The 23,983-nt window shown below is 38.7% G+C and overlaps 1 protein-coding gene and 2 long non-coding RNA genes across 6 annotated transcripts in view; all 3 read left to right on the forward strand.

Annotated features, from left to right (window-relative positions):
- pcdh10b (protocadherin 10b) overlaps positions 1-14,447 on the forward strand; it is a 22,568-nt gene extending 8,121 nt beyond the window's left edge. For 2 of the 4 annotated variants that reach the window (XM_017303488.2, XM_008403130.3), the window contains exons 4-6: positions 1,780-1,937; positions 2,016-2,148; positions 13,129-14,447. In XM_017303488.2, coding sequence (XP_017158977.1) covers positions 1,780-1,937; positions 2,016-2,148; positions 13,129-13,148 — 311 coding nt within the window. In that variant the 3' untranslated portion in view covers positions 13,149-14,447. Of the gene's footprint in view, positions 1-1,779; positions 1,987-2,015; positions 2,149-13,128 lie in introns of all 4 variants that reach the window. The other 2 variants (XM_008403132.3, XM_008403133.3) reach the window with 2 other exon arrangements.
- Positions 1-23,983, forward strand: part of LOC145553040 (uncharacterized) — a 462,758-nt gene that overhangs the window by 162,380 nt on the left and 276,395 nt on the right. The window lies entirely within an intron of this gene.
- Positions 20,517-23,560, forward strand: LOC145553156 (uncharacterized). The gene is made up of 3 exons (XR_014089403.1): positions 20,517-20,800; positions 20,897-20,937; positions 21,024-23,560. It is a non-coding gene; the product is annotated as an uncharacterized LOC145553156 (long non-coding RNA).

Consider the following 23,983-nt stretch of genomic DNA (forward strand, 5'->3'; position numbering starts at 1 on the left):
CACACTCGCACACGCATGCACACACCGACACACACACCACACATACACACACATTGGTTACTGAGATGGAAACAGTCTTACAGCCTTAGACTAATCACAGTCTGTATTCAAAGGGATTAGAGGCAGATAGCTCTAGCTGGACAGTTCAGATTTTAGCCCTTAGACACACATACACAACAAGAGGATTAAGGTTTTAGAAAACATGCATTTGCTGAATAGAGCCCTTACAACCATAAAAAAACACGCAAAAACAACCCCCCCAAAAAAACATATGGAGCTGAGAAAACATAATGGGTTGAAAGCTTACATTGGGGCGGAGAAGCTGGACTGGACTCTGTTTCTGCTAACTGCGTTCTTCTCTTCTTCCTGACAAAAGGTCATTTTCACCAAGAATTCAGGGAGTAAAAAGCCTCACATATAATTACTTGACATGAAAGAGCCAAAATCAGGTTTCCAGTTCTCCATGTACCCAGCTTTTCACACAGCACAAAAGGCTTGAAGAATGGCTGAGAAGGCCCAGCGTCCAGGCAGGTTGGTCATCCAACACTGCTTAGTTTCTGGTTGAATTTAAAGGTTGAGGAGAGGGAGGTTCTCTTCAACAACGCCTGGAGCATCAGCTAACCTGAGGTAGAGTCCAGTTCTGCTCACTATACTGAGTCCCAGCAAAACCTAGATAATACCAGAAGTGATAGTGCTATAATCTGCAGTCATGTCCGTTCTTATATTTGCCTCACTTTGTGTTTTTAAAGAATCCAATCTTGGTTAGAATTACTTTACAATCCTTTGGAGCTACTTTAAATAACCAGGGACCTCATGTGTCTCTGCTAATGGTGCCTTTAAACAATTTATTAATATTATTTTTATTATAGTTATCTTCTTCTTCTTTATTATTATTATTATTATTATTATTATTATTATTATTATTATTATTATTATTATTATTATTATTATTATTATTATTATTAGTACAATTGGAAACAAAATTCAAGCAGGAGCCATTATCATGGTTATCTGGACATAAGATGATTTAAGTAACTAAAGCAAAATTTAGCTCTAAGATATGAAGCAAACTTTAGATGGATAAACATGAAAGTGATGTAACTTCAATCTATGCAGCACCACGAGATAGGATAGATGAATGGATGAATGGATGAATGGATAGGTTGTTTCATTAGAACATTAGTTTTGGACACAGCAATATGAAAATTCAGTTAATTTCAATTCTGACAGCCAGTTTATCTGAAATTAGGCCCATAAACTCCTGTTAATCCCAAACTCAATGTTAAGTAACATAAAGCTTTTTTTTTCGTTGCTGACAATTATTTTGATTGAAAAAAATCTGTTCTGTATCTCACTAACATATTGCTTTAATTTAATGTTTATAAGGTTTAAGTCTTTAAAGTTTTTTGTTCTTCCAACAGAAAGAATTTGCACTGCTGTGCTGAACTAAATGGCTCCTTATGTGGCTGTTATGCATAAAACTGCTGCATTGGTCTGTAAAGTTAAATGTCTAGAAAGACAAAAAGGAAGGACATCATTATACATGTGGGATACTTTAGCACAATCAATGGCTCTTGTTCTCTGTCTGCATAGAAGCTGAGTTTTTTAAAATCATTGTGTGGGAAGTTTTGACCTTAACCTCTCTGAGATACAAACCTCTGACCCGAGCAAAGAGATCAGCTGTGGTTACACATATGCCTGTGTTTCATCTCTCTATTATATCCCAGTCTTATGTAACTTTACACTCGCTTGTCCTCCTTTCTGTGCTTCAATCTGCAGGTGCTGATCTGTTTTCTAACTGCACAGAAGAGTGTAAGGCCCTGGGCCACTCTGATCGCTGCTGGATGCCCAGCTTTGTCCCTTCTGATGGGCGCCAGGGTCTAGACTACCGCAGCAACCTCCATGTGCCCGGCATGGACTCAGTCCCAGATTCAGAGGTATTTGAAAGCCAGGAGCAAATGACAGACAGGTCATTCTCCACGTTTGGTAAAGCGACGCCTGTTCATCACCAACAGCTTCTCCATCCCCTAAATCACCACCACTTTCTCCAAAACCATCAACTCAGCCCCCACCAAGGCTCACTAGAGCGGGAAATGTTGGAAGTATTTCTGCATAGCTCCAGAGCTCCTTATTACGCAGCTTATTTAAGTAAGTATTCTGTTTTTTAAAAAAGAGCCATTCTCTGATCTTGCAAGCATAGAAAAAGCTCAAACTGAGTTTTAGACTGATGATAGAAATTCATTTCAGATCTGGACCCTGTCCTCGGTGTTCAGCTAACTCTTGATTTTTTCTCAACTTTTGCTCTACGTTTGACTGTGATGACCAACTATTTACGTTCTTTGTAGCACAATCATGCAAATGATTGCTGCTGAATGTGTAGATGCACACTCACTGTTGAAAATTTCTGTTTATTTGCGATATAAAAATAATTTCCAACATTTCCCCTCTTTAATGTGAAAGGTCTCACTTGCAGTTCATCTAAAAAACAATCAAATCTTTCAGAAGAGAAAATGAAGAAAAGGATCTGCAGCTATTTGGCTGAAAATGTTTGCAGTTTCATAAACTAATGCAGTATTTAAACACTACTTGATACCACATTAGCATTCAGTCTTCTTGGGTTCACATTAGCCAGAAATGATAGAAAATCTCACAGAACAGCAGTAAGTTCAGCTGTACAGGTAGGATTTTCCTGACAGTTAATAATTTGCATCCTTTGCTAAATACTTGGTTTGCAAAGAGGTCAGAAAGTATCACAAAAAAGCCCAACAATTACATTTAATTCAACCCATAATTATTCATACCCTCAGTAAATGTATTATTAACCACAAAGTTTATTTCTGCTTGGAAATGAGGCAATTCATGAGGAATATCATTTTAAAAATGTATTTTTTCCCTTACATTAAAACATGTACAGTGTTATTTATAGCCCTTCTTAACAATGAATGGAAAACTATTTTTGGCATTAGTTCATTTAGTTCAAAACTCTTATAATTTGTATGCAGTTTTGTGTTTTCTTTCAGGACCTCCTGCTGTTAGGTTGTTTTCTAGTTTTATTATTATTTGGTTAAATCTGCTTTATTCCTGTCTCTTTTATTTCAGTTCCTTCTTAGTGATTCTAATTAGGTTTATTTCTTGTGTCAAGTCCTTTTTCAGTTATTCTAGTTTGAATACTCTGTTCCTCAGTCTTTATTAGATCAGTCTGGTTTCTGTTTTATTTCTGTTCAGTTCTTTTTACTATTTATTTTTTTCTGTCCATTTCCTTTTCTCTAGTTTATCGTGTTTCTTTAGTCTATTTATTCTTTAGTTCTTTAGTTCACACATTTTTTCTTTAAAATGTATTTTAAAGTTTTGTGAGGTGACCTCATGTGCCCTGAAAGCACCTTTTAAATAAAATATATATTAACTATTGCTATAAATACTTCTACTGATAAAGCAAAGAACCTTGCCATGGTTATTGCTTCATGTGGCTGCAGCCGTTTTATATTCATTTACATCTGTAGTCTGGGTGGCGACAGGAGAACCAGCAGCTGTGCTCCATTTTCCACAGATTGGGATGTATAAAGGAAAGGTGGCATGTATGTGCGTGAGCACGGATTTATACATCACAAGTCTTTTGTATGCTGCACTTTTCTAAATTTGTCTGTAGGCCAAGTGTTGGTTTGAAAACTGCGCAGTCTTTTATACGTGAGGCTTTTTGTTCAGCTACCTCAGGATTTGCCAGATCCTTTTGTTTACTCCAGTCACTTCCTTGTGCTGCCCTGGTTCTCCTTGTGTCCCCCTTCCCGGTTTTCCTTCCATGGATTTTTGGTTTTTGTATTTTTGCCATGGCTCCCTTTGAGTTTTGTAAGTTTGTTTTTCCATATTATTAAATCTTCACTAGCCACCTCCGTCTACACATCAGGACATTTTCTCTACTGCTTTGCTCCTCCCATATTCTGGTGTCAAAAACAACGCAGCACAGCAATAATAGAATAGAAACTCATTCTAGCAGTGAAATAATTGGTGACAGTAGCATCATAATCTGGGCTTCATTTTCTTCAGATTGAAAAAACCTCTTATATATAACATTAGATTGTCAGAACTATCAAAGTTCTAAGAACCCCAAACCTTCAGATGAAGATGAAGATTGATTTAATTTTTCAGGATCTCAATGAGTTGAAACATACATTTAAATTAACAAAAGAATAAGTGTAAGAAGAAAATAAAAATAGAAATGAGACTTTGTTCATAAAGAATCACTAGGATGGAGGATGCAGATCAATTCCTATTGAAGAAGATTTAATGCTGAAATAGAATCAAAAGGTGGTTAGCAAAGCATGCGTTTCAGGGAAATCAAACTTATGGAACTTTATTGTATTTTTATTTTTAAAATGTGTCTATCTAAACCTACTCCAGTGCCTCCCAGTCAGACGTTCCCCCAGCAACAGCCTCATGCTGTCTGCTAAAGCCCAGGTCTGGATGGTCTCCCTTCTGTACATTTGCAATTTTTGAAATAATTCTCAAACTTCCTCTGTGTTCAGCTTAGTTCCACCCTTACAGATTGCTTTAAACAAATATTCCTCCCTCAGTCATTTTACACAGCCTGTATCACTCTTATTGCACAAAAGGGGAAAAATCCAATGGAATGCACCTCATACAGATTTATTTCTTTCCTAAACACAGATATCAAAATTTTAGCCAAAATTCTTGCGCTTAGTGTTTTGGTATTTTTGCCATCACTCATGTTAAATCCTGACTGGGTGACTATGGAATTACATTTCTCTTTATTTTATATCTGTTCTGGCTGTGCTCTGCTCCCATCTAACCCCATTTTAAATCCTGTAGTGAAGTTTTCACTGAACATATGGGGCCAGTTTAGTGAAAACTTTAAACTCCATGATTTTTCCCTAGTTAAGTCTGATTGCACTTAACTGTGTCTTTAAACCATCTGTTGAAGACGGGATGTTCCTAGGTTTGGACAGGAGGGGTTTACTCATTTGAAAGACTTTTTCAAAGAGAAGAAATTAGCAACATTTGAACAATTTAGCAATTAATTTAATTTACCATTTTTTAAATTAATTAATTTATTTTTAGATATTTGCAAACCAAAACCTTTATTCAATCCCATCTTTCAGACTCTTTTTTTGCCAGAGTATACACTGTTGGAAACCATCATATTATTAAAGGGCCGATTTAGTGGCTTTACAATAAATTGTTGAATATGACAGAGATCTCCTCACCTACAACATGATGAGACCTGGACCTCTACGCTTAATCTTATTAATACAGCATCTCTGTGTGTGAACCACTGAACTGAATGTAGCATTCAGTTCAAAGTGCTACATAGAGCTGGTCTCATTTCTATCTAGAATTCACTCCACACTGTGACAAATGCAAAACTGCTGAAGCCACATGGATTCATATGTACTGGTCCTGTCCCAGTCTTGACTGGTTCTGGACAGACGTTTCTCATACTCTGTCCAGGTTCCTCTGAGTGGCTTTAACACCTGAAACTGTGTTGGCTCTCTTTGGCTTCAGTGGTCAGGATTTACCTTGACCAGCCTCTAAGACCCAGGAAGGATTCTGCTGCTGCTGGTTATCTGACTTTATGTCATGTTTGAAATGAGATGTTCTCTTCAGCACTCAACTGAAAAATCGGTCTTTCTTGACAAAATTGAAAATGTACAATAATATTTCATATTAATTAATTTTTACTAAAACATGCTCTGCTCTCACTCTCCTGATACCACTAAGGGACAAGGGTGTACAGAAAATGGATGGATGGATGGATGGATGGATGGATGGATGGATGGATGGATGGATGGATGGATGGATGGATGGATGGATGGATGGATGGATGGATGGATGGATGGATGGATGGATGGATGGATGGATGGATGGATGGATGGATGGCTGCAGTGTGACCTGGGTAGAAGTGAATAGGAATATTTTGTAGGGATTTTTTCCTGCATTATTTTACTGTTTTTGCTCTGGTTGTATAAATAGACCACATATCTGATTCCTTTGTATCCACAGACTCTCACCTTCATGTATAAAAGAAAAAACTTCACTAAAAGGCAATGATTAATAAAAAATGTCTATCTATATGTGTTTACTTTTCAGTGAGATTGTAAATTTGTACATAAATTAAAGATTAAAATCAAAATCACTTTTTATATCAGAGAAATATCTGCAGCATGCGCAAACTGCTCATGAGCAAGCTTGATATTGAGGAGGATGTTAACAATTAAAAAGCTCTGATTGTGAAAAATAGCTTCAGCAGTTTAAAAGCTCTTGTAATTTCAAGAAAATATAATTTTTTTAATCAGGGAAGAAAAAAGCAGCAGGCAGTGAGCTGAACATCTTATTCAGAAGATGTAATTGTATTGGAGCTGAGGATAAAAACAACTTTATATAATTAGATAATCGAGAACAAAATGTAGAGAGAGAGAAAACGAGGAAGAGAAGGATAAGAAGTGAGCTTGTCTAAACTCAATTCAAAGGCCATGAAGAGATACATTCTCAATCACTGCAATTTGGTGATAATACTTAATTATAATTTTGTCAAGCAGCGTCTGAAGAGGGCTTCTTCTCTCATCAGCCAAACAAGTCGATGGAACGATCAGCCAGTCAGAACCCTGCTGCTTCCTGAGCACCATCATCTAAAAGGAACAGCAGGCAGACATTTCTCTTTATTTTATTCTTCTATTCTGCCTTTGTGCTGGATTAAAACATTGTGTTAATTAAAAACAGACTGCTCTTTTTTCCTGTTTCAGTTTTTATTACAGATTACAGCTGAAGGGCTCAAAGGTTTTTTCTGACTCTAAAAGGCTTTTGTAACATACATTTTATAGCTTACTTAGCACTTTTTAGTAGTGATATAATTTACCAGTGAAAACATCTAAATAAAACAACATATTATGTGATGCAGATTGTGTCTTTTGAACTAAACAACCTTTTCTAAAGACTTTGTAGAGAAGTTAACTGACAGCTTTCCTGAGAGTTCCTGGTTTTATTAACCAGTTGAAGGACATTGATTGACCACTTTTACACTAACAACTTCAAAGCCACATGAAATGTTACAGTAATGATAAAAGTACATCCCATGACTCATTAGTGTGTAGAACTACTTTCAGCAGCAACAACCTGCAGCAATCATGTTTTTTCTGACTTGGTTAGCTGTTTTATTGTTAGGGAGAAATTCTGGCCCACTCTTGTTTCTACAAGTCTTATAGGTTGGATGACTCAAATTTGGCTAAGCTTTAGTTGCTGTACTCCACGGGTTCCTTGTTATTTGGAGAAGTTCATCCAACACTGTGATGTTTGTGCTAACATGCTGCATATAGTGCTTGCCAACTTTGTGAGCCATGCTTCCCCTGTTGCTGTAGAAAGAAGGGACAGCTGTGAACAAGTTTCTTTTTGACAATCCTGTCATGTACCCCAACATTTACTCTGGTGACTGGACTGTACAGTTATCAGGTAACAGACCTTAAGAGTCTGTTAGGACTCGGGCTGTAACGATTCCCTGAATGATTCAAGTTCCTCGATTGTTAAAATTCCTTGAGGCTAATTATCTGCCTGGAAGCTTTGTTAAATTGTTTTATTATTTATCGCACCACGTTCCGGCGACGCTCTCATTTCTCCCTCTGAGTTATTACTAAGTGCTAAGATCCAAGTTTTAAGTTTGTTCCAGTGGGGATTTTATTGAATGATTATAATGTCCAAGTTTTTATCGTTTTTCGGGAGACCAATATGCATCCTTAAAATGCCTGGCGCGATGCTTGGAGTACGACAGCCTTTCTCCTCTCAGAGCTGCTGGCTGGTTCAAAGCAAACGTCGTGGAAGAGCGGATAGACTGAACACAGCAGGCTGCTGGAGGTGATGTTTAGTGTAAATGTAGCTTTATGGATGAACTGGAAAATATATTTATCACCATTCTGGTCACAACAAATGGGTGGCAGCGCGAACTGTGGCGGTACAGCTGTCATTTGTATTTTTATGTATAATGGAGCCAAGTCCTGTGGCTGACATGGACAAAAAAAGCTATAAATGTTTGGACAAAGTGACAGTTTATCTATTAAATTGACTGAAGATGAAGACATTAACCAAAAAACTGGTTTATAGACATTTTGTCTTCGTGAGTCTGCTGTTTTATCATTAAATTAAATATTTCATACTTTTGTATAATTTTTATCCAGGTTAACTTAAAAATTGAGCTATTATTGTTACAGGTTAATTTCTATACTACAGAAAAGTAATTGTTAGGGATGTGAAAATATGAAAAATTGGGCCTATCTTGATATCCAATACTGCTATTATTTACCATTATTCTACTTTATCACATTTTTTTATTCAATTACTTGATTAATTATAAGAATAATTGATAGAATACTCGATTTCTAAAATAATCATTCTCAACAGCTGCAGTTAAGACCCTTAACAGACGGGCACTCTCTCTGTCTCTCTCTCTGTCTCTCTCTCTCTGTCTCTCTCTCTGTCTCTCTCTCTCTGTCTCTCTCTCTGTCTTTGTCTCTCTGTCTCTCTCTCTCTCTCTGTCTCTCTCTCTCTGTCTCTCTCTCTGTCTGTCCCTCTGTCTCTCTCTCTCTCTCTGTCGCTCTCTCTCTCTCTCTCTCTCTCTCTCTCTCTCTGTCTCTCTGTCTCTGTCTCTCTCTCTCTCTCTCTCTCTCTCTCTCTTTGTCTCTCTCTCTCTCTCTGTCTCTCTCTCTCTGTCTCTCTCTCTGTCTCTCTCTCTCTGTCTCTCTCTCTGTCTCTCTCTCTCTCTCTCTCTCTCTCTCTCTCTCTCTCTCTCTCTCTCTCTCTCTCTCTCTCTCTCTCTCTCTGTCTCTCTCTCTCTCTGTCTCTCTCTCTCTCTGTCTCTCTCTCTCTCTCTCTCTCTCTCTCTCTCTCTCTCTCTCTCTCTCTCTCTCTCTCTCTTTCTCTCCGCCTCGGCCAGATTCATTTTCCATTAGCTAATCCGACGTAGCTCAGCCTTTAGTACTTCAGGGGTAGTTTTATCAGGACCAATCAGGGTACAGCACTGAAACCAATTTATTGACAGCTGACTGCATTCATTGATTGGCTTATGATTTATGTTACATCTCCAAAACAAGCGTTCAGAATTGAACTTTAACTGTGGAGGCCGGACATGCCCTCTGCTATCAGAGCTGTGTGGAGGAGTTTAATTAAGACATTAATCAAGAGCAGCGGCAGGAACACATGCGGTAACTTTTGCATCAGAATGATTGTGAATTAGCAGCAGCTCAACTTCTCTGAAATACGGAGTGAAGAAGAGAGAAACGGTGCAGCTGCGGTCAGCTTTCTGACGGAGCTGCTCTTTTGCATCCACAGTGTGAAACAGCGGAAATACATAATATTAACTTGTGAGTGAATTTTATGTTTCATTTGGTTTAAAAAATAATAATAATAAAACTTATGCATGGCTATTGGTTTACATCTTTTGACTCCATTGCCTAAATTAAAAAGGTTGTAATTATGTTCATATGCATAGGAAAATAATCAATATACAAGACAAAATTAAATATCTGGGTTTATTTTAGTCCATCAGAACCAGAACCTCAAGGTTCTCCAATACTGGAGAGACGGCAGGCTCAAATTGTGGTAGTGGCAGCTATAGCGGTGACTGCTGCCATAAGATGCCGCGGCCTGTCAGTCACCTGCTGGTGCCACAGGCTGCAACCGTGACCTGCCATAGATTAATAACGGCATCTTTTAGCTTCGGTGACGTATGCCATAGCTTTTGTGTGAGACTGAATACGAATTATTTTATTTTGAATCAAAAAAGAAAAACATACGTCTGTCACTGATTCTGTGACATATACCGCAGCTTCTGTGTCAGGTTGAATTTGAATGATTAAAAAAAAACAACCGGTGGATTTGGCACAGCCTGCTACGGACATGGGGAACATTTTTGTTTTGCATTTAGTCTTAATAAGTGTTGCGTTCCCTCGTGAATGTGAATCAAACTTACGGTGGTAGAGCGCCACACTGGGTTAAACTCAGGGAATCTCTTCTGTCTTTCAATCAACTCAAGGCCACTTCTTTGTTCCATCAGTTATCAGTTTATTCCATTCTAGACTGTCATGCTTCAAACTTTGTGAGGACTGAGACACAGACTGAACTGGTCAAACGTGCCAATGATCAACGGCCCCACAACACAGTCAACAGAAATTATGACCTGCACTCTGTGCCAGGTTGTGGCAGGTCACTGGCAGCTGGCACCAGAAGTGACGCTATAGGTGCCACTGCTGTCATTTGAGCTCGGTCCTGCTGCAATACTTAGTGTTGCTGCAGAGAGTTGACCACAGCTGCTGGGCTCACGTCCCGCCCACAATAGCGAGGAACAGAGTGTATAATGGAGAAGCTCACTACCTGGGGTCGAACCGAATCACACATTAACCAGTTAGTGCACAAATTACCTGTGGAAAAGCACCTTAAAGCACTTTCTCAAACTTTTTCAGTATTTGTTAACCTATTTAACAAACTCAAACCACCTAACTTGAAACTGCCCTGCAACAACACAACATCTTACAACTTGAAATTAAAATATTAATCCCTTAATGTGCTAACTGTTGTTTTCTTCGTTCATCCTAGTGACATCAAACACATGGTTGTCAAAAAATACGTTTTTTACTACCAAGTCTTGTGTGCATTAATAACATTTGGGGCTGTTTGTAATAACTGCAGCCCAGATGTGCTGAGGACGCTACAGCAAGTCTTTTCTGCCGAGGCTATCAGACTTTATAATACATAGAGAGTCTCTAGAGCTGTGCGTTTTAAATGTTCAATATATATCTAACAATATGTTAAGCAATATGTGTGTGTCCTTAAGACTATCGCTGCTCATTATTTATCGTTGTATGCTTATTATTATTATTATTATTATTATTATTATTATTATTATTATTATTTCTTATTTATTTACTTATTTTAACTTATATTGTGTCCTTTGCCTGGACAAACAAAATTCAGAATAAAATTTACAATAAAATAATTCTAGACTTGAGTTGCTTTGACAGAAACAAAAATCAGCTTCTGTACCATTAAATATAAAAATGATAATTTTTTTTGAAGATGTGATCAAAAGAATCATATCGCTCGTGAATCAATACTCTCAGCAACAGATATGGCTTGGCTTCCTCTGATCATATCAATAATTCTGTCATTTTCTTTCCACCAATATCTTCAGTTTTCTTTTGAGTGACCTGGTTTTAAGTCATTTGTCCGTTATTATTGATATATTATTATAAGCATAATGCTCTGGTAAGCTAGCTGATGCGTCACAGTCACTGTAAATAAACAGTCATTTTCATGCAGTAACATGTCGACCATTAGGAGGCGCCCTCGGTGTGAGAAAGATTGCTCTAAGGTCATTTGTTGACCTCATTGTTGGTTTTCTCATTTGTAAGCACACTCCAGAGCAGCAAACTATTCCTACTGGCAGTGAGTCATCAGGTGCATTTGACTAGCAGAGCCTGATTTCTTTACCTGGCTGTTGCCTTCCTATGTAACTTTGCTTGATTCTAATCTGATCCTCACAGCTCAGTCTGGTGTTCTCTCATTCACTTTGATCGCTCTGGTAGATTTTCTACCAGGTCAGTCAGCCGGTCAACAGAAGGAGCGGTTGTGAACTATGACGTTGATTTTCTTTGCTGTTTTAGAACTGTAGTCTGCCTGTAGCAGAAAAAGTGAACAAAGTTGTTCAGTTCTTGAATTAACATTAACAGCCACCTCGTTCAATTCAGCACTTCTCTCTTCACAGTTGAACGATGGTTTTTACTGTTGTACTCGTGCATTGCATATGCCAACAACATTTAGCTATTGGGTAAAATGTAAAACCTCAACACAATCCCAGAGAGACGTCTGGGATCTGAGTCTTCCTGCTTTAGGCTGTTGTCTGTGTGACCCGACCTCAGATAAGCAGAAGATAATAAATATCACAATCTTTCCATGTTGGCTTAATTTTGGTAGAATCTGTCACATATTTTAGAGAGTTGGATGTGCTTTCTTTTACCATGACTATATATAATAAATGGGTTATACATAGATCAAAGACTATTATTTTGCTAAAGCATATCCCTGGACACCTAGCCTGGCAGAAACAATCAGACATACAAGAGAAACATTGTAAAGTTTTCCAGCCCCTCCTGTTCTAGGCACTGCTAGAGACTACAGCTCCATTCTGGTAACAAACTTCACATTATTGTCATTTCCTTTCTCCTCCCTTGTGGTAGTCTGCTTTGATGTGATGCCTGCTGCACTTGCTACCTGTCGCTGTGGCTCTAGTTACCATAGATCTGGTAGATCTATCTACCATAGATCTGCTTAATTGTGATGTACTTCTCCAAGTTAAGAGATTCCGCCATTGGTACGTTTCCCACAGGCATCACTGCTCACTTCTCTCACAAACTGCATTAGCATTGCTCACGTGATAATGAGTGAAGGGTTGGCTCCCACTCTGGGAGCAAGCGGCTGGCAGAAAAAAAAACAGTTAGGGAGATAATAGATTTGGAAGGGATGGGGTTGGGGGGCTGATTTGGTATGGAGGAGTGGATAAAGAGAAGCTACTAAGAGTCTGAAACCCTAATCTGTTTAAGTCAGCCAATGACACAGATGTAGCCTTTTGTCTTTTTAGGCCTGAGTTTGGAAAGAAGTTGGGGTGGGCTGATAAATCACAGGTGGGGGACAGAGAAGTGACAGCAATAAGTGTTTAGGTTCTTCACTGTTGGGCTCAGCGTCCTGTGACTATTGTTGTCTCCTAAAAAAAGCACAATTTTCAATAGTTCATTCTTCCAATGCCACTATTGTCTACTGTGGCTCTCCCATATAATCTGTGCTGTTCCACAGGAGTAATGTCAGCATTGTGACACTTCCCACCCTGTTTGTGTGTGTGATGAACCTCCAATTCTGTGAGAATGAGGCCATTTAAATGCTGTTTTGTTTTCTTTGCCCCATCATCTCACCCCTTTGCATACTACCTCTGAATGCGTGCACACACACACACACACGCACACACACACACACACACACACGCACGCACGCACGCACGCACACACGCACGCACACACACACACACACACTTTCTTGAATATTCATTTTCTCACCAGGCCTTTTGTTTTTCTGTCTATACAGCGAGGAAGAGGGTTTGCTAGCTCCTTCCGTGTGGACATACCAGAGACTGCATGACTTTGCACAATCTCTCCATGACAACTGGCTATAAAAATGCATCAAGACTGAACGCATTTTGTTCTCCGCTGCTCTTCTCCTTTGTTACCCATTGAAAAGGAAGCATACATTTGCCTACGACTGCACACAGGATGAGGAACAAAAGGTTTAATATTTGCTCTCTTCTGGAGCTGCTTTCCCAGGTTTTGGAAGCTTCCAGAATCTTGGTATTTAGTGCCAGTCGGACATGGAGCAGGAGGAAGAAGAGAAGGAGGTGAAATGGATGCAGGGACACTAATATATGTATAGCCTTACTGGGTGGACTCATTTTCTCAGCCGGACTGAGAAACTCCTAAAAAAACAAAACACAATAAAAGACCCATAAAAATCAGAGAAGACTTGCAGTGGTGTAGAGAAAAACTGGATTTTTATTCTTCAAGCTGTGTGCCTGTTTACAGCACTGATGTATACGTTGATGTGGAAAATCGCACCAGATGAGGACTTCATAGAAACAACGTAAGTGACAGCCAATGAGAGAAACAGCCCTTTAGGTGTGCTCACACAGTGAAGCACCAAACTGTACAGGAAAATCATTGTGCATTTCTAAATGCAATACCACTGTTTGAGATCTTTCTATTCTGTTGTGTGGTCAGGTGTCTCTGGTACAATCTACTTTTAACTCGGTAAGAAAAGATGTGTGCAGGATATTTGATTTTCAGTTATTTTTATGTCACTTCTTTTACATTTATTTGATATTTGATTTTGATTTTCCTATGGCTTACATATTTCTGATTCTGAGCCATCGGGTACTTTCTATCATGTCTGAGAAGTGTTTATTGTACTCTTTTAAAAAGCTTAATATAAAACTATATAAATTGATCTATATCTTCTTGTTCTGAAGGCGTGCTGTTTGTTACTGAGTTTTCCTTTTCAGAGGTGTGACTCTAGTTTAAGTGACCATGTAGAAAGATTATTTTCTTCCGCTGGACACATAAGACACACATTCCAGCCTTAGCAGATGGAAAACTTCGGTTCTCATTTTATATTTTTTCCCCACTTTGAATAACGATAAAGATCATTTCTATAAATAAAGAGTTAATAATTTAGACAGAAATTTGTGGTAATTTTGTGTCACAGTAACCAACACTTTAAGGATAAGTTCCTAAACGAATGAAATGATCAGATGCAGCGTGTTGTTCACAATGCCGTTGAAATCTGGTTTACATATTTGTTTCTCACACATTGCGAACACCAGTAAGCCAACAATAAATGGAACATAATGAAAATGTATGTCTTGTCTTTTTTTTATAACAAAGTTTTAAAAAAGGATGTTACTCTTTTTATGCTTTACTGCATAACAAATTCTTTTTTTCTGGTTTTCAAAATAGGTCACGCACTCTTGTGTTAGAGGGGCTGCTGGTCTCCAGAACCAGTAATCAGTTGTATTTTGTTTATCATTATGAGTAATTTATTTGATTTTGTGGCATATTCTTATTGAATAATTGATTGATTTGTCTTGTTTATTCAGTATTCACAGCTACTAACTATTTGAAAGATGAACTGATTTGGATTTGATTCTTTATTTATCTGGAAAGACGTGTTCTGGCAGTGAACAAATAAAAAAATGATTTAAGTTTAATATTAAAATATTTGTTCTCCACACATACCTGGATTAGAACACATTAACACATTCATTTAGAATGAAAGTCAGAATTGAAATATTTGACATTACTCCCATGTCTCATTAAGATCAGTGCAGCCGTATGAACAGTGGCAGCTTCATCCTGCCGCAGTTGTTCTTCAACACATAACCGATGCAGGAGCAGATTTGTTTGGTTATTTGAGAGACGCTGAATGTCGTTAACCTCATGAACTTGACTGATCATAAAATAGACATAGCTTTGTTACTTCCCCAAACACCTGGTAAGACAGTACCGTCATGTTTAGGGAGTGAAATGAACCAGTCAAGAGAAAAGTGTTGATCACTGTGTGTCCTCTGCTGTAGTGACCTGACACACATTCTGTAATCCGCGCTTTTCTCTTTATGTCGATGAGATTTTATCTCTCTGAAGTCGATGTTTCAGTTATAATCCTAAATAGATTATAGCTTTTACAAACTGTTTCACCAAAACTGAGGCAGAATTCAGAAATACACACACACACCCCCACACGCGCACACACACACACACACACACACACACACACACACACACACACACACACACACACACACACACACACACACACACACACGCACACACACACACACACTTGTACTTCTGAGAACTTTTATTGACTTCCATTCTTTTTATTGACTGCATTTATGCCTAACCCAGACAGTTTCCCTAAACTACATCGCTAGTATATTTCTATCCTAAGATTAGATTAGCCTAATCTAATCTTAACCTAAACTTAGTTCACACTACAGTCCTAAACTTAAACCCTAGCAGCTAAACAACACTTCTTCTTGTGGGACCTGGGCTTTGGGGCTCTCAGCCGATGTTAGGAAAATGGTCCTTACACTGCATCAAATACAAGGCACACATACACACACTAATCCTCTCTCCTGGTACATGGTAGAAAATCTAATCATTTTTAAGCTATTTTAGATGCAAAACTAAAAGAGCTTTTTAATGTAAAGGTTGCATTTAACAAGCAGGAATGCTAAATACCAACAAGATCATTTCTTAGTCTTCATAATTTCTTCAGTGTGGATTTAGAATTTAAATAGAGGTCTGCAAATAACATGAGGTGGTGGTGCAAATAGGAATTCTGGTTCTTTTGTTGCTGTGTAATGAGGACAGAGCTTTCAAAGCTGCACCATTTAGATTGAGGACAAATGTTACACCAAGAGCAAGTGTAGTTTAATCATATCTACTTTCCGTTAAATTGAAGTTATTGTGTTTGACCTCCATTCAATACTAATCTCACACAAACCAAAAACTTTCATTTTCATGTGCATTTATGCACCCAAGCTCCTAATGGGAAAAACCATTAGAGTATAATGAAAGATAAATTAAAAAGGAAAAAAAGACACTTGTAATTCCCCCAGTAAGTATGTTGGGAAAGAGGCAGATGCTGAAATAAAGAATGTCTTTGCTCTATTTTCAGTGAGTTGCAGATTGAGGAATGTGATAACAACTTTCAAAGTCATTCACTTTCCAAAGGCAGAGAGGATTATAACAGCAGGCTAAACTTTTTCATGCTAATCCACTCTTTTTTTTTTTTTACAAATGACTTGACACATAAGCCAGTGAAGTGGTCAGTAAACGATGTGCTTTGTAAAACGAGACGTTTATAATGTTTTATATGAAGGCTTACCTGTCAAGTTTAGGACTTGAGAATACGAGAAATGGTCATCCGCCGCTGCTGCCGTCAGAGCGGAGAGGGAGGAGGCTGAGGTTGTAGGTGTGAAGAAAACTACAGTAAGAGACTTTTTTCTTCTGGTAAATCCTGCCATTTTGGTAGTTTTCAGAGGACTCCTTCCTAAACGTATCTATGCAAATTGTGACTTTCTTTTGCAATATTCCAGGAACATTGCAAGCAAAATAAAGTCATCCATGTCTGTTCTCCATGGACACATGCAGCCGATAACAAAACGTTTTCTTTTTCCAGCAGCTATTACGCAGCACGGGTCGCCTGCAGGATGCTATTGGAGGGTACGCACAATATTATCACTGCACCTGACCCACAAGAGCACAACCACATCTCTCATGTCATCACGTATGTGTTGCACAAAACAGAACAAACCTAAACCACACAAACACAGGGCATATGCACGTATTTTGAATGGGCAGTTTTTACAAAATCTACTAACTAATAATGATAGGAAAACAAAGTCCACAATGTGGTCCATGAGAGGAGGAGGATGAAGATTCCCAGGTTCAGGTGGTGTGTCAGACTTCCAGAGGAGGAGGAGGTGGAGCAATGACAACTTCTACTCTTTTTGGCAAAGTTTCAACTAGATTTAACTGTTGAACTTTCTCGCAGCCTCAGCACGATGCTCAGGAAGAGTGCAATAGATGACACGGTCAACCGGGTGACCTTTTCATTTTGCATGAAAAAAAAAAGCTGTTAAACCAGCAATCCCACCAGAACTGTGCAGAAGGTAAAAAGCTCATGTGAGGTTCACTCAACCACACTTAGGACTACGGGAGTGAAGCATTTTTAACTAGCTTCACTGCATAGTGACGTTTAGCTTACAGAAAGAGCACCACGCTGCCAAATAAACAAAAATGAAGCTGACCGATATGGATTAGGTTAGACTTGAATAAAGCTCCACCTGGGTTGCCAGGCGAGTGACTGGAATTGGCTCGAGGTTGATGGGTAACAAATAGTTTCTGAATCAATTTAGAGGTTTTTGAAACAGACTGTTTGCCACGACTGTTGGCACCAGCAGAACATTTACTTATTCCCAAAAGCAATTCAGTGCTTTTATTTTTGCTCTCAAGCTGTTTTTAGCATAGAAAAAATAAAGAGTAAACTCTGCATTGGCTACTTGGGTGCAGGAAATACAGCGGCCATCTTGGAACGGTCATCCCTTCTACTTGGCTAAAACAAAACAACAGAAGAAGTTTCAGCACTGCGGGATATTTTTATTCAAATTGACAGACTATTTACGTGAAGGGATAACTTTTCACAAGTAAGATGGACAAATTATTATTTATGTTTTGTGATTAGAATATTACTATACTGCATTTATGCCCACCAGCGAAATGCCAGCATCTAATATTAGTACTTGGTGTAATACTAGGGTTCAGATAACTGATAACCAGGTTCAGATAACCAGTTAATGGTGAAATAACATTCACCAGTTAACACAGGTGGAAATGACTATTATTTACATGTAATCCATCCATTTTCTAACACTCTTGTCCCTTAGTGGGGTCAGGAGGGGTGCTGGTGCCCATCTCCAGCTAACGTTCCAGGTGAGGTCACCCTGGACAGGTCGCCAGTCTGTCACAGGGCAACACAGAGACAGACAGGACAAACAACCACGCACACACACACACACACACACACACACACACACACACACACACACACACACACACACCCCTAGGGAGATTTTAGACAGACCCGGAGAGAACCCACAATGCACAAGGAGAACATGCAAACTATATGCAGAAAGACTGGAGCTGGGAATTGAACCCAGAACCTTCTTGCTGCAAGGCAACAGCTCTACCAACTGCACCACAGCCCGCTTTATAGATATATTATGCAAATATACATGTGTATACAAATATGCACAAAACATTTGTATTATTTTGTGTTTGTATATTTTTAAAAATATGTATATTACTAAATAAATGTAAAAAAAAAGAGTGGTTGTGTGCTTTGTGAAATGTAAAATCACACATCAAATCGGAATATTCTATTCCCATTTTATTCTGTTTTCTCCACTAAGAATATTTAAGTATGCTGAACCATGTATCAGCATCCTGATGTATGCATCAGTATGCATACTGAACCAGTACACAGCAAATTCAGAAGTGTCCGATTTCCAGTACAAGTGTGGAATGTTAAGAATACAGTGTTAATCCAACAAAAACGAAACTTTTGTTCCGTTTTTGTTGGATCGTTTACACGATAACGTTTTAATTACGATCTGTGTTTACACAGTAACAGTACACATTGAAAACGTGTAATGCTCTCGCTGCGCCTAGTTGGTGCTAGGTTCTATGAAACTTCGAAAGTGAGTATGTGTTTAAAAAAAAGTTGTACCTGAAGGCATGTGGATTTCCGTGAGAAAACGCGCATTGTGTGCGTCTGATTAGGGCTCATGCAGTTGGAAAAAGTGGGATAACTTTGGTGAAACACCTTGTTTGAGCTTTCACGGTGTCCGTAGCGAGCCCCGGACTGGAAGCTGTTTATTGTGTTTACCTTGGAATGGCCAACAGTCTGTTATTCCTATATCAATTTGATAAAATAGGAGTTCCCGCACTTCCCATATCCGTGTCCCCTGTTACCTTTTTCAGCAGTGAAAACAGTTTAATCCGTTGTTAACAAGTTGTAACCTGTTTTTCCGAGCCGTAACACCAGCATTGTGAGTAGTTTCTTCTTCTTCTGTGGATTGTAGGAAGCAGCTATGTTTTGCATCATACTATGCATGAGCTCGGGATTCTCTGGAAGAAAATATCCGTTTTCTAGGTTTACACAACAACGGAAAACGGTACGTTTCAGAAACATCACACTCTGGAACCCGTTTTCAATCTGTGCCGTGGTCAGAGAAAACATTCGGTGGTTTCGTGTAAATGCAAACTACAAACGCAACAAAACTCTTCCGTTTCCCCCCCGAAATCGTTGCTGTGTAAACGGGGCCTTAAGATTCCCTAAGGTGTTCCACAGAGTTAGTCCAGTCCAGTGTTGATTTCTAACTCAACACTCAGTCTGGTGTTGATTTAGATAGCTTATATAGTAGGGTGCCCCATTGTTGACTCATGGTTGCTAAAAACTTTACCAGACTGACTGATTTTAGTGACATAGTGAGTGTAAAATATTGAATAAAATGTTGTGCCACATGACTGGCTTTATTTTCACTCTTATATTTGACTTTATGATACACAAAACTACAAATTAATCGTTCTTATTGTCACCAGGTGCATTCTGGGTAAAGCTTGTCACAAACGTCATCATCAGTCACTTGGCAACAAATAGCAAACTAGCTAGAGCTACGGAACGTTAACATGTTTTGAATTTGTGTTGTTTCATCCTTAGTGACCAGCAGCCTCTTGTTTCTGTTGTTCTCTTGGTTTGTTGTTCTTCATGTCAGATGGATTTCAAAATGACAGTCGCTCTCTGTGGTGGTGAAACTTGTTAGCTCCGCTGTTGCGGGCATGTCTATGTTGTAAAGTTAAATTATCATGAGCTTTATTATTTGGGCCCGGTCATTAGCCCCGCCCCCCGGTCATTAGCCCCGCCCCCCGGTCATTAGCCCCGCCCCCCGGTCATTAGCCCCGCCCCCCGGTCATTAGCCCCGCCCCCCGGTCATTAGCCCCGCCCCCGGACATTAGCCCCGCCCCCGGCCCACGCCGTCTTGTTCCGCTACTGCGTCACATGTTTGCCTGAGGAGCGGAGGCAGCAGTATGGCGTCTTGTCTGGAGCTTATTGTAACAAGGTAAGTTCCATGTTAAAATGATCATGTTTTTGACTATTTCTTATGGAGGCATTATTTTTCCGTTTACACGAGTATTGATTCATATACACAGTTCGCTTAACGTACATTTATTTGTTTGGACTGTTTATTATCTTAACCTAACATTGAAACTGTCAGGAAAATCTGGAGGCCATTTGAGTTAACATTATTTAGCTGCATGTCGTTTTCTTTAAGTTTTTGGCTGTAGACTGCAAAACAGGGGCGTGGCTGTGCTGGACGGTTGGCTTGATCTAAGCCACAGGTGTCAAACTCCAGTCCTGGAGGACCACTGTCCTGCAACAGTTAGATGTGCCGCTGCTGCAGGACTAGCAGGACTCTGGAGAACGTATCTACACAGTGAGGAGGCAATTGAGCCATTTGACTCTGATGTTTTGTACCTGTGGCACATCTAAAAACTGCCAAAATGTTTTTTCTTTGTCAGTGTGTCATGGTGGTGACTGACGCCTGTTATGAAGACTTCATCACATTTCTTCAGACAAGTTGGTACGACTTTTAATGCTGTCCACATTTTTTTCTATAAGCTGTCTAATTTCTTTAGTAATTATTTCTGACTTTTTTATGCTTTGTCTTGTAAACCAGGTGGGCAGATTAATTTGAATGACTATGACGGTGACACACCGGTGAGTCTGATTAGTTTTGCTCACTCTACTTTTTAAAATATTTATTATCCTAATGTTTCTGCTATATTTCTTGTTTTTCCTTCCAGACTGGAAGTCTTCCTTCAATAAATTTGGAGATTATTGATGGCCAGTAGTTTCTGGGGAAACAAAGGTTTTATTTGCTCTAGTGGCTTTTATTTTGGAGTGAATTGACAGAAAAGTGGGTAATGAGAGAAGGGGAAGTGAACCCACGACAGCCGCTAGAGCCTTCATATGTGGGTTGTGCTTAACATCTGCGCCACCACAGCACCCCCTACCAATATTATTTTAAAACTCAGATTTCTATGTTCTATTCTTTCACTGTTCTGTGTTAGATTAACACATTTATAGTGTTAACTTTTGACAATATACACTAGTTTTTGGATAAATTAACACTGAAGTGTATTAGATTTAAACTACTGTGAGTGTTGATTCAACTCTATCACAAATACTTTAAAAAGTGTAACTTCTACACCATCCAGTGTGGACGTATATAGACACCTTAAAAGTGTAAAATTTATCTCTGTAGGAGTTGATGGAACACTTACAAATTTGCTGTTTATCAGTATGCTGGTTCAGTATCAGTATACTGAAACTAAAAAAAACAAACCTAAAAACCTACATTTTTAGTTTTTTTTTTACCTACATTTTTTTGGTATTTTTAGGTTAAAAAAATACCTAAAAAAATAAATGTCCTTGTACAAGTAAAGGCCATTTACCATTTTGTCCTGTAGATCAGGGTAAAACGGAGTCCAGCCCTCAGAGTCAGAAAACTCTTCTCCTCTAAACCAGATCTCAACTTCCTGATTTCTTCCTGCTTCCACAAAGATTCTTTGTTCCTGTTTCAATCCTCGTCTTGACACCATCTTTTGGCCGCCAGTGAAACATCTTCTTGTTGTGGAATAATTCAAATTTTTTTGCTTCCCATTTGATGAAAACAGCTTCAGAAATCCTTGGCGACAGTTCAATATAGGGACATTTCCTCTGAGAAGGAAAGAAGAATCACCTAGCTTCAGAAAACTTTAGCTGTGATGCTCATAGGCTCAATAGAGTCAGTCTTTTATCAGCTGCAAGTTAATCGTTTTTGCAGCAGAGAATGCTGTCTGGCATATGAAGCCTTTGTGCTGCAGGCGCTGCAACCCTGCAGGCCGTCTGTGATGCAACGTCCCAGACTGAAGAGCCAGAGGTAAATTTAGAGAAAGGAGCCAAATACTCTCCTCTCTGTAACTGAATGACAGTCTGTTTTTTCCAGACTGAAGAACATCCAGTGGATGGATTTTAGTTGGGAAGAAACACTGAAGGACCCTCAATGCTGCTGCTGTTAAATGGATCAGCAGGTTCTGTCTGAAATGTGACCACGACAAAACCATGAAAAAGTCGAAGGCGTTTTGAGTTTATAATTTGTGAAAGTGTAGATTGTAATGCATGGAAATTAAAAAATAAGTTGTTCTTCACTACAACACTTGTAGTCATTTTAGGGTTATTTGTAATTTAGAAGCACAATAAAAGAAAAATAGGCAAGAGTTGCTTTTGGCAGAAACAAAAATACTCTTCTGGCATCATTAAATCTAAAAATTATGTTTATTTATTTCAAACATGATAGCAGTATAAAATGACACACATGAACAAGGAATGCAAAAGACATATTTTGTACCACAATAATCTTAACCTACTTGAAAAGGAGTAGGAAGAGGTAAGAAACTTATAAACTCATACAATACTTTCAGATGGACCCTCATTAAATCAAATAAAAAAATAAAATATAAACATAGGTTAATTAATTCATATGGGTTTACATATGTCCAGGGGTGAAAGTAAGGGGGTACGGCAGGGCACTGCGTACCCCTAAAAGATTTAGTGGAGGTATCAGTACCTGCAAGAGAGAGCAGCGACTGTCTGCTGTAAAAAATCAACGGGTTCACTGATCAGCTGTGACTGATTAGTTTTTCAAGAACGATATAAAACACGACTTAATCAGTTAATAAATAACTTTTTTCCCATTTCATATTGTTTCTGAACTGTTCGTGCTTTGCTAGAGCAGCGGTGCAACACGACGATCTCGGAAGGTTTTGAGTCGATCTCAGCATCAGGTGACAAACTGAACGCAGCCAGGAGGCTGAGAGCAGCACGACCTCCTCTGATTGGCTTAAAACGTTAGTAACTTTATTAAAGAACAACAACAAATAAACACGACAATCCAACAACAATAATAATCTCAGTATTTATTATTTCAACAAGGTGTTGCGCAATTCTGTGCGTTTCGGTTCCATAACCAAAATAACTAGCAGAGCAGTTTAAAATTAACTCATCAACCACCGATGTGTTCAGGGAGCTTATTAATGATCGCAAAATAAATATCAAGCCTGCAAACCTAATATCGTAACGGACTGAATGTTTTAACGTAATCTGTGCTTGGCTGAAGAGTGCGGGTGGTTGCCGCAGCAACGTGTGCTTAAATGACAGAGAGATGGAGAATAAAAATGTGCGAGTGGTTTAGAGTTAATCGCCTGTTCAGGTTGTTTTACCTTTCTTTACCTTTGTCTTGGCTCTTTACAGCCGCTGTAGTTTCTGAACGTTCAATAAACGACAAACTTGGACTAATTACGTCGATCTGTGTGAGAACAAGTCATTTACAACAAACATCAAACACGTTAAATATGTTTCATTAAGTATTTAACAAATGGCTTCTACCGCGATAATTATTTGGGGTGTAGCGATACAATAGTTTTTACGATACGATATGCGATATTCTGGTCACAATACAATATTTGTTTAGCGATACAATTCGATACTTGCGCAACTTTACTTCGTTCGTTAGCAACAAAATACAGCCCATCGTTATTTATTCAAGATTTTACATTATCAAAAACACAGGAATCTAATGTTTCGTTTCGTTTTGTACGTTTGGAAGCTCATTCCCTCTCACATAATCGGAAAAGCCGGGAATGGCGGCGCTTTTGACATTTCTCTGACATTCGGAAAAATATGGTTTACTAATTTTAGCATAACTCCGGTTATACTTGGCCTA

The sequence above is a fragment of the Poecilia reticulata genome, chromosome 10, assembly GCF_904066995.2.
Source record: "Poecilia reticulata chromosome 10, P_reticulata-male-v2, whole genome shotgun sequence".
NCBI lineage: Eukaryota > Metazoa > Chordata > Actinopteri > Cyprinodontiformes > Poeciliidae > Poecilia > Poecilia reticulata.